This window comes from Gossypium arboreum, chromosome 3, assembly GCF_025698485.1.
Source record: "Gossypium arboreum isolate Shixiya-1 chromosome 3, ASM2569848v2, whole genome shotgun sequence".
In the NCBI taxonomy this organism is placed as follows: domain Eukaryota; kingdom Viridiplantae; phylum Streptophyta; class Magnoliopsida; order Malvales; family Malvaceae; genus Gossypium; species Gossypium arboreum.
Window position 1 is genome coordinate 138922433 of NC_069072.1, and position 12096 is coordinate 138934528.

Sequence of the window (12096 nt, forward strand, 5' to 3'; positions counted from 1 at the left end):
CACATTTGGCATGGTGCTAGAACCTTGTTTAGAGATGTATTTGCCGGTATTGAGCCAGATTTGGATGCTCAAGTGGAATTTAGAGCATTCCAATGTGTAATGTCATATATGACCTTTGATTTTATGTGATTTTGTACGTGAATTTTTATCTCGATTCAGTTTTCATAAATCTTAACAATATTATCGAATTAGCATAATTTTACGTTGAAATATTGCATACACAAACAATTATATTAGCCCAATATGAAAATAAAAGTATATAGTTGAATCAACATCGAAGTTTCATGTATACATATGAACCACAATTCAGGTTTCATGTGTACAATTGTATCAAATTACACATTGAATCAAAGTTAATGTATAAATTTAATATTAAATTCTAATTTTTACTTCTCTTTTCGGGCAAATCCAAATAGGCGGCGGAGACTTTAACCTCTCAAAATTGAAAAAAAAATACTTTTAAATCCTTTTGTAAATTATGAAATTATAAATTGCACTTTATTCTACCCAATGAAAATCTTTTATCTAGTCCCTTCAAAAATATAAAGTTACATTTAACCCCCTACAAATTTATAATCCAATATCTTTAATGAAGCTTTTGAGAACTCTTTTGTTTCATGGTAACATACTTTTACCATTCTTTTCTTTTTCCCCTTTTATCCTTTATGAAAAGAGAGTAAGCATTTAATTTTATTAAACATAATTGAATTTAATATGATGGGAAAAATAATGTTAAACATATTTAAATAATTTAAATAAAATTATAATAGGTGAGTCGATTGAGTCTTAACTCGATGGGTATGGATATTGTTGCCAGTACAAGAGAACGTAAACTCGAATGCATTGAAACACATTGTTTAAAAGAAAATTAGAATAGGAGAATGAGATTGACGCTTGGTTTTACCTACTCCATATAATATATAAAATCAAATTATTTTTAATCTTATAATAAAATAATTTAGATTTTGGTAATAGGGTTTTTTCCTGTTCATAATCCCTAATTTTGCGGTTCATAATACCTTTTTTTCAGCTAATTTGCTTTATGCGTTGACTTTAATTACTTTCCCCACCGATGATAATCATTATATAAATTTACACATGTTAATTTTGAGGTGGATTCTAAAATTTGATCATAGAGATTTACTATAGTTTGAAAAATTACGTTATTTATTATTTATTGAGTTTTAATTTGATTGATATTAGTATTGTTGTTAATATATGAGAACGTGAGTTCGAGTATGTTAAAGCGCATTATCTTCTTATTTAAAGGTTGAGAAAGGATTAAGGTATAATAATTTATATAATTATGTAATTATAAACTGTTTCACGTAATTAGTGTTATAGAAAACAGTACAAGATATATAAATATTTGTATCATGGAGTCATGTCTTGTAATTAATTACAATGTTGTAATAATTTATGTAATAATAGAAGATATTAGGAAAATTGGTAGTAATTTGTATAATTTAATTGCATCACTGAATTTAATATTGTAAATTAGTCCAAAAATAAAAAATAAAAACTTGGATTTATTATAAAGATGAAGTGCACGAGTGGGGGACAAAAAATCTTGGGGGAATCTAAGATTGAAGAAGTTAGCTTTACTTCGTCTGTATTATTGATGTCCTTTCTCTCCATATTTTTCCAACACAAACGACGAATCTATACACATCTAATAAACACACAAACTACCAAATTTTGGATTTTATTGCCAATTCCATCCCCTTTTTTTCTCTTATAATTTTGCAATACCAATACTTGGTTAAGGACCTGGTGATAAAGCTCGTGACGGCTCACTCGAGGGTGTCAAGAGTGATTCAAGATTGTTTTCCACTTTTAGGGCCAAGACCCCTGCCTGTTTGTCCTCTTGAATTCGCCTCTCGTTGTTGTAGTTAATTTGGAGAGGTATGGGAAGTTTTAGGAAGCTTTTGGCGTAGTTTTGGTACGTAACTTTAGCCAATGAATTAGATGTAGATTTTTTTAGATCTATGATAAATTTATATTTTAACCTCTCATAATTTTATAATTGGCTGATTAGAAAAGTTTGTTGGCTTTGACCTTATGCCCATCATGGTGGCTCCCAATGGATTTTAATATGACTTGGTAATTCTCAAGAGGTATGATATAATCATGACAATCACTCAATATTGTATGAGGTGTTCCCTTTGAGTAAGGTAGCTCCTTAAATCCGAGTTAGATAAGCTCCTTATTATCTTCTCTAATCTAATTGATTAACTTGACAAGCTAATTACGTATAATCTTCGATTAAATCTTGAACATATAACTTGTTAATATCACATGTATTTTACATGAAAAGAGGAATGTAAGAAGCACCACTCATTTAGCATTATGAAAAGCCAAAATAAGGGGGGAAAAGAGAATCAAAAGGTCAAGTGGATTAGGACCCCCAACATGGCCATTAAAATTGTTAAGTGTGAATTGAATTAATTTAGGTGGACTTTTTTGATAAAGTAATAAATTGATGGGTGACACTTTGATATTGATATAAATCACTATGCCACTACCAAAATCTTTCGACCCATTATTTTGGTTGGGCTTTTCCTTCAATTTTACCCTTTTCTACAAGCTACTCCATATATATATATATAATTTTGCATTTCACCCCTCTACTTTATAAAAATTTAAAAATTAAACTCTAACACTTTTCATATGTTAAATTGAATTATGTTAAATATTATTTATACACTTTATTTTGTATTTTATAAAATTTGAATATAAATTTATTTTTGGTCATCTGCAATTGAGTGTGAGTTATAATATCAACTCAATTAAATATTTTAATAATAATTAAGTTAAAAGTTATGCAACAAATATATTAATCAAAATTTAATATAAAATTGAAATTAGGCTTTTGTCAAAATAATAATATCATAGGTTTAAATCATATTATGTGTTTATATTTCCAGATTTGATATAAAATACAAATAAAATAAGGGTAAAATACACCCAAGGTCATTAAACTATTAGTAAGGTTACATTTTGGTCACTTAACTTTAAAATGTTATAAAATAATTATTGAACTATTCTAATGTTTTCATTTAAGTTGTTGGGATGTTAAAATTGTTGTTGTATGACCTTCTCTGTTTGCACCATTTGCATTAATAAAAAGGTTTCCTTCCTTTCTCTTCTACAATTGAGTTTTTTTTTTCATGAAACAACTTTGAACGTTATGAATATATGAACAAAATGCCGAACAACTTTATTCTCTAATTTTCGACACTAACCATCAGATTGACTTGAATCTAAGGTATGTTCTACTTGTCAATAGGTACTGATCCATTGTACCGATCGTCAAATAGTATTGGAGCTCGGTAGTCAAATTTAAAAAAAACAAAAAAAAAACTTAATAGTTCAGTTAAATGAAAACTTTCGAATAGTTCAATGATCATTTTATAACTTTTTTAAATTAAGTGACCAAAACATAAACTTACTAATAATAGTTTAGGGACTTTAAGTGTAATTTATCTAGAAATAAAAGCATCATTATAAATTATACCAATATCGACACTTTGTGAAAATATTTTTAATAATATTTCAACTAAATAGTGATTGATGAATAACGAGAATTCAATCAAACTTTTAAATAATAATATAGATATAATTTTTATATTATAGTATAAATATAATATAAATATATATGATATGATTATGATTGTTGATAGATGAACTGAAATCTTTAATGTGTTAAATCATTAAATTTAAACAAAGCCTCCAAACATTGACATTTTAACTAAAATAATGAACTGTCAAAACCGACGACATCATCATTATTGTCAAGCTTCATTGAACTTCAAGTTTCCTTCAATTTTTTTAATATTCATTATTTAATTTTATCAAAATCTTACTTATATTTTGAATCAATCTAATTTCTTTTTTAAAGTATATTTTTCAAGTTTTATTATTTTGTCTAAATCCTCCTACATTTTAACGGGCCTTAAATCTGAACAGTTAACTCAACACTTAGATAAATAAATCTATTATACACTCAATTTTGTTTTCAATCTAAGTATATTTTATGTAGTCACAATGCATGAATTCAAATGCACCAAGTTACTTGTCACACGATTCAACAAAGAATCACATGATGCTCCAATATGCATATATGCTTTATCACTAATCATCTTGAAAAACACCACAAAACAACTATAATATTTAACATTAGAGATTTGATGAATTGGATCTTTACCATCTAATGATCTTGAAATCCTTCCATTCTGGCCGGTTCCTGAAATCCAATGTTCTCGACGGCTCCAATGGTCTTTAAACAAGCGCCTTTTGTTTATCTTTGCCGTTACGTAATGGTGAAGCAAGCGGCTACCTAGGTCGACGAGTGAACGGATCTTTGGTAGCTTTCGCTGGCCGTTTATGTGCAAAGATCTCCATGAATCGGGTTGAGCGTCGTATTGCTTGTAGCTGTAAGAACTCGTGCTCTCTGATAGACAAAACCTCGTAGACTTGACAGTCTTCGGGATGTCAAGAAGCTTACCTTGTCGGAGATTCGAATCGAAGTCATCTTCGTATAGTTCATACTGGAGTATCGGAACGAATTCGTAGAGCAAGTTGAACTTGCGTCATTCCCATGACGAAAACGTGTTTCGTACAATGAAACAGGTGTTGGGAGGGAGACATGGGAGGAATGGGAGGAGACGGTATAGAACGGATGGCAGATTTAGTTATACGATTATCTTCGTCATCGTACTCGAAGCTGTGTCGGTGATGAATTCAATAGGATCCCCAGTCTTTCCAAGTTGGGGGATAAGGGAAGATATCTCCTTTTCAATCATATTAGCAATCCCCAATGGCTCCCGCTCATTAATCTCCAATTCTTTAACCATTTCCGAGGCGATATTGATTGCAGTATCGTTCACTATATCGAACGGAAAATAGATGTTCCGAGCATGACCTACAAAACCCGGGTTTAGATCGGTCTTACAAACAACATATCAAAGTAACAAGTTAATACCATAGTACCTTCATTGTCTATAATTTGCACTTTCAGAAAAATTTTATCATCAGCAGGGTCCATTGTGGCAGTAATTAACATATTTTGTTTTTGGCTCAAGACACATGGGAATGGCAGAAACTTCGGCGAATTCTCTTCATCTGAGGCTAAAAATGGATCGAGCAAGAGCTCGTAAGCATGCAATCTCTTCGAAACATGGTCGAGGCATTTCCCTTCCCTACGAATCTCCAAGCTTCATCATCTTTAACCTTGTAGAATGACTTACAAAGTTAAAAGAATATGTCATAGATTGAATTCCGTGTTAACAAAACCGATAAATCAACTCACCAAAGTCACTTTCTTGTAGATTTGAGCTGGATTCGAGCACTTGCTAGACGGATACTGGGAAGTAAGCATCTCTAACATACACATACCGAAGGAGTATATGTCTATAAGCTCATTGTACTCTTCCTCGTATAGTTCCAGTGCCATAAATTCCGGCGTACCTATAACACTATGAGCATGTTTCGAGCCATGAAGGATGGCGGCTAATCAGAGATCACCTATCTTTACTTGTCCGAGGTGACCATGGACAAAGATGTTATCACATTTGAGATCTCTATGTATCACTGGAGGATCATGGCAATGGGGATAAGCTAGACAACGTACTCGTATATCGACACGCTGGCGCCCCTGCCGATACCTGTATGATTACGTAATAGAAAATGGTACTACGAATAAGGTTTCGTTGGATTGACGGTTAAGTTAAATGCGGTTTTACTCTCGAAGGGTGCTGTAGGTGAACATCTCGGTTGACGAAGTTGAATGTTTTTCTATGGATATCGATCCACGACTCATAGAATTGCATGATGGAACTGTGGTCGAGGTAATTGAGAAGGTGGATTTCAGAGTAAAGTCTTTGTAATTCGTCCGGTGAACGGAAAACATCGGCGAGCTTCACTTGATTCCATGCCACTTCCATTCCAAGGACCTCATCAAATGCCTTGTACACTTTCTTCATTGCTCCTTTACCCAGAATCTCTCTGAACTGTATGAATATATACATACATACATACATAAGAGATTAACATAAAAAAAATGTTGTTCAAATTTTCCAGGGAAAATGAAAGAATCTTTTCAGTGAGCTAGTCGTTGACCAAATGAATGGATCAACTAGTTCAATTTTATATGGCTTTATTAATAAACTCCCCTCTGATACCTTAATTCTCATACTAAAACTATCAGTTTTGCCAATAAGAATGTATACTTTTCACTAAATTGACAGTTTTTTTGTGTGTGAGTACAATACTAAATTCATAGTTGAGTTACCACTTCTTATCAAACAAAAAAAAAATTAAGAATCAATGTGAGAATTAAAATATAATTCAAGGGCTAATTTAATAATATAAGTAGTAATTTTTCGATACCATTTAAGTTTTTATTTTAAAGATAAACAAGTGTTAAAAGGTTTCAAATTCTTTTAAAATACTTTAATTTTAAGACATTAAATCCTTATACTCTTTTATATTTAAAATTTTGGTTATTTTATATAGAATTATTGACGTGAATCTTATAAAAATTTATTTTATTCAAGACAAAACCTCCTCTTTAAGAACTAAGATATGGACCTCTCTAACAGGATGTCATAGATTCGTGATCGTGCTCTTCATCGCCAGAAAGTGGATTACACATGCCGTAAGAAAGCATCCTACCAGAGTAGGCAAAACTCAAATACCACCGTCGCAGAATCAAATTCCTTCTGAGCCTATAAAATTTCTACTTTCTCGTCTTCCAACGATAAGCCAGCCAATTCATTCTCTATAGACCTGTATCAAAACTAATTACCGTCGTCGCCAAAACCAAGAAAACCAAACTAAAAAACTCTAAAAAAAAAAACCAAAACATGCTATAGCAACAAAAAAGAGACGTGCTGTTAGCAGACACATTATTACTTCAGTTTTGTCTAAAATTTTGATTGTTATGCATCTCAACTCCTTGGTTTCTTTACTTTTTAAAGAAATAAAAAGTATGCTTTTATAAACCAAATTAGATTTCTTCTTACAATACCTCTATACACAAGGGTTTGTTGTTTTTTTTTTCCACAATATACAACGAAAAATGTTTTTTATTGCGTATTAAATGAACTGCTAAACACTTTTTATAAACTAAAGCTGCTAAACACTTTGAGTTTGAGGTCAGTTTGGTTTTAGTAAGTTAAATCAATAACACTATAGCTCACCTCTGAACAGACCATTTGGAGCTTTTTTTACTTCTTTTCCCTTACTTGCCTTGTAAAGTGTATTTTGTTTATCATTCTTCTGCTTTGGTTTCTTTGCTGTCTGGGTTTTGAAGCTTTCTCCGTGGACCTTCCTCTTACAGCTCTTCCCATTTGTCTCCATGATCTCATCATCTGTTGTGAGGAAGCGTATGAAAGAGAAAAAATATTGTACTAAAAAATCACACTAAGTTCAATTCCCAGGAAAGAGAGGTAGATCACGAAGATCACTTAAATACCAAGTCTTTCCTAGCGAATATCCTCTATCGTAATTTAATAGCACAATAAATCACTACAATCACATTCATAAAATATGCAAAATAAATAATAAAGAACACCGAGTTTTAACGAGGTTCAAAAATTTTGCCTACGCCCTCTGGCACTACCAAATATATTTCACTCCAAAAATTACAAGTGAAATTTACAAATAGAGAGAGAGAATAATGCCTTAAGTAGAGAATGGCAATTATGGGATGAAGAAAGTAAGAAATGGTTAGGCCTATTTATAGTTGAGGTTCAAGGATCAACTTGCAATGTCCCTATACAATTAGGGACCAAAATTGCAATTATCCCATGCCAACTTTTAACCCAACTTGCCAACCAATATTACTTTCTACTTTCAGTGCCCACCCTTTTTGGCTTTTCAAACAAATGGGTGGGTTCCAATAATCTCCACCTTGAAGATTTGATTAGGATAATCTTATCTTCACACAATTCTTTCTACCTTTGACAACAATACTTGATAGTGCCTTCTTCAACTGTTAAACTTGCAGGATATTAATCAAGTTCAAACAATGTTCGAACTTGGTTGTCATTACTACCTTGGTCATCATATCTCGGGATTATCTGCAGTCTTGATCTTCAAGACAAATTTTCCTTCTTCAATAATTTCCCGCACAAAATGGAATCGACGTCGATATGCTTTGTATGCGTGCATGATAGACTTGATTCTTTGCTAAATGAATAGCACTTTGACTATCACAATACACGTTAATATGCTCCTGAACCAACCCCAAGGTTTTAGCCATACCTTGTAACCAAATAGCCTCCTTTACAGCCTCTGTTACAGCCATGTACTCGGCTTCTGTGGTTGACAACGCAACTGTAGACTGTAGTGTAGACTTTCAACTTATTGGTCCTCCAACAAGTGTAAACACATAACCGGTGGTTGATCTTCGCTTGTCCAAATCACTGGTATAGTCAGAATCAACGTACCCAATAACACCTTTACCAAGTGTATTATCCTGCTTGAACAGTAATCCAACATCCACGGTCTTCTGAATATACCGTAGAATCCATTTCACAGCTTGCCAATGTCCTTTTCCAGGATGATGCATATACATGCTCACTATACTAACTGCCTGTGAAATGTCGGGTCTTGTACACACCATTGCATACATCAAGCTACCCACTGCATTAGAATACGGAACTTGCAACATGTATTCTCATTTCGTATTTGTCGAAGGAGATAGTTGTGCAGAAAGCTTGAAATGAGAAGCCAACGGGTACTTACAGGTTTTGTCCGCTTCGTTCATGCCAAACCGTTGTAGTACCTTTTTCAAATCGCTTCGAGACAAGCTAACTCTATCATGAGCTCTATCTCTATATTTCCATGCCGAGAATCTTTTTAGCTTCTCCTAGATCTTTCATCTCAAACTCGAGATTGAGTTGAGTCTTCAATCTTTCAATCTCAACTTTGCTCTTAGATGCTATTAGCATATCATCAACATATAAGAGCAAGTATATGAAAGTTCCTTCTTGTAGCTTCTGAAAATACACGCAATGATCAAATTTGCTTTTTGTGAACCTCTGCCCTTTCATGAACTGATCAAATCGCTTGTACCACTGTCTCGGAGATTGTTTCAATCCATAAAGCGACTTTGTCAGTTTGCAAACCCAATTTTCTTTTCCAGCAACCTTGAATCCATCTGGCTGAGTCATATAAATTTCCTCTTCCAAATCACCGTGTAAAAACGCGGTCTTCACATCAAGCTGAACTAGTTCAAGATCATATTGCGCAACCAAGGCTAGCAAAATTTGAATAGACGAATGCTTCACAACTGGAGAAAACACTTCATTGTAGTCTATTCCTTCTTTCTGAGCGTAACCCTTTGCTACCAATCTAGCATTGTATCGAATTTCATTTTTATCAGGAAATCCTTCCTTCTTTGCATATACCCATTTGCATCCAATTGCCTTCTTTCCCTTGGGTAGTGTCACCAACTCCCAGGTCTTATTTTTATGAAGAGACTGCATTTCTTCATTCATTGCTTGCTTCCACTTTACACCATCAAAGTTACTTATTGCTTCTGTGTAAGTAGAAGGAACATAATCATCTGCAATTGGAAGTGCATAGGCCACTATATCATCAAAGCGAGCAGGCTTATGAATCTCTCTTCTTGGCCTTCTATATGCAATTGAATCTTGTTGCTGTAGAGGTTCTTGGGTAGGAACCTCTTCATCATTTGTCCCTTCAATATTAGCTGGATCATCGTTAACCTTTTCAAGCTCCACCTGCTGCAAAGTACTACTGGTTTTGTCATCCTTTTATGAATCATTGTACTTCAACATGGTTGATTCATCAAAAGTCACATCTCTACTGAAAATAATTTTTCTTGTATCAAGACACCAGAGACGGTATCCTTTTACTCCATCAGTTATACCCAAGAATAATGCTTTCTTTGCTCTTGGGTCTAACTTAGATTCTTTTACATGATAATATGCAGTGGAACCAAATACATGTAAAGAATCATAATTAATAGCAGATTTACCAGTCCACATCTCTATAGGAGTTTTTTCATTTATTGCAGCTGATGGCAAACGGTTAATTAGATGGCACGCATATGTAACTGCCTCAGCCCAAAATTCTTTGCCCAATCCAGCATTGGACAACATACATCAAACTTTCTCCAGTATAGTTCGATTCATGCGTTCTGCCACCCCATTCTTCTGTGGTGTATCCCGAACAGTGAAGTGTCGCACAATGCCCTCATCTTGGCATACTTGTGGAAATGGATCGTTTTTGTACTCAGTACCATTATCTTATCGAAGTCGTTTTACCTTTCGACCAGTCTGAGTCTCCACCATCTTCTTCCATTTTAGAAATGCATGCAAAACTTCACTTTTTCTTTTCATTAGATACACCCATACTTTTCTTGAATAATCATCAAAAAAAGTAACAAAATAGTGCATACCTCCCAAAGAAGCTACTTTGGTAGGTCCCCACACATCACTATGAACGTAGTCCAGAATTCCTTTCGTATTGTGAATTGCTGAACCAAATTTTACCCTCTTCTGCTTGCCAAGAACACAATGTTCACAGAATTCCATTTTGCAAGAATTTGCACCTTTCAACAAGCCTTGCTTCACCAATGTCTGCAAAGCTTTTTCACCAGCATGTCCCAATCGCATATGCCATAATCTGGTAGCCTCTGAATCTACATCTTTTGTAGAAACTGTTGATGTTGATCCAATAACTGTACTTCCATTTAAAAAATACAAGTTATTTCTTCTTGTGCCTTTCATCACCGTCAATTGCCCAGCTACTACTTTTAGTAATCCATCTCTCAAAGTGATTGTGAGCCCTTTGGATTCTAGAGCCCCTAATGAGATGAGATTTTTCTTCAGGGTAGGTACGTAGCGAACATCTGTCAAGACTTGGATTGAGCCGTCGTGATTCTTCAATTAGACTGTACCTACTCCCATTGTCTTACAAGCACTATCATTGCCCATAAGAACAATTCCACCTTCTAGCTCTTTAAGACTAGAAAACTAGTCTTTATTAGGACACATATGGTAAGTACATCCTGAATCCAAAATCCACTCATCCGTTTGACATACCATTGCCATGCCAACCAAGCTAAAATCTGACTCCTCATCATGCTCCGCTACACATGCATTAGAAATAGCCTTGCCCTTTGTAGCTTAGGACAATTCTTTTTTCAATGCCCTTTTTCACGGCAAAAGGCATATTCATCTTTGGCGGGTCTCCCTTTGGACTTTCCTCTTCTACCAGATTTGTCATGTGAACGACCTCTTCTCGTTAAGACTTCGCAGCTTGTATCTCTGTGATCTCTTTTATCTTTCTTTCGAGTCTCAGATCTATACAATGCACTACAGACTGCATCAAATGTGATCGTGTCCTTCCCATGAAGCAATGTGGTGGTAAGATGATCATATTCATCAGGAAGGGAATTCAACAACAATAATGCCTTGTCTTCATCTTTAAATTTCTCATCCAAATTTAGCAAGTCTGCTAAAATTTTATTGAATGAGTTTACATGGTCATTCATCGACATACCGGGTGCGTACGTGAATCGATAAAGTTTCCTTTTCATATAAAGCCTATTTTCAAGACTTTTCGTTAAAAACTTTTCTTCCAAGTATCCCATAACTTCTTCACGATGTCTCCCTCATAACAGTACTTCGCTCTTTGGCCAAACATAGGCGGATTGTACCACACGCCTTTGTCTATTGATCTTGGCCCACTCCTTGTCATCCATCTTGTCGGGTTTTTCTTCAAGGGCTATATCTAGCTCTTGCGACATAAGACATCCAGATCTCACATTGCCACATACCAAAATTATTGGTACCGCCAAATTTCTCTACTTCAAATTTTGCATTTGTCACAAGAATCCTTGTCGATGACGATGTCGCGCCATTTTCTCCTCAATCCCAATTCAGATATCGTGAACAGATCAGATATCGTGAATAGTGCAAGATATCGTGAACGATGATTGTATACGTGAATAGTCTCAGATATCGTGAATAGTATCAGATACGTAAATAGTGCCGTATATGTGAATAGTACCGTAAATGGTCGTATTTCCCAAGTACGAATCTGGCTCTGGTACCAATT

The 12096-nt window shown here is 34.3% G+C and overlaps 1 protein-coding gene and 1 pseudogene across 1 annotated transcript; both read right to left on the reverse strand.

Annotated features, from left to right (window-relative positions):
• Positions 1-3981: 3981 nt before the first annotated feature.
• LOC128290630 (probable serine/threonine-protein kinase WNK4) lies at positions 3982-5455 on the reverse strand (annotated as a pseudogene).
• A 60-nt stretch (positions 5456-5515) lies between these two features.
• LOC108475128 (probable serine/threonine-protein kinase WNK5) lies at positions 5516-7362 on the reverse strand. Its single transcript, XM_053026364.1, has 3 exons — positions 7252-7362; positions 5745-6011; positions 5516-5656 (listed from the first exon to the last, which is right to left on the reverse strand). The coding sequence occupies exons 1-3, from the start codon at positions 7360-7362 to the stop codon at positions 5516-5518; spliced, it is 519 nt and encodes a 172-aa protein (XP_052882324.1).
• Positions 7363-12096: the final 4734 nt, after the last annotated feature.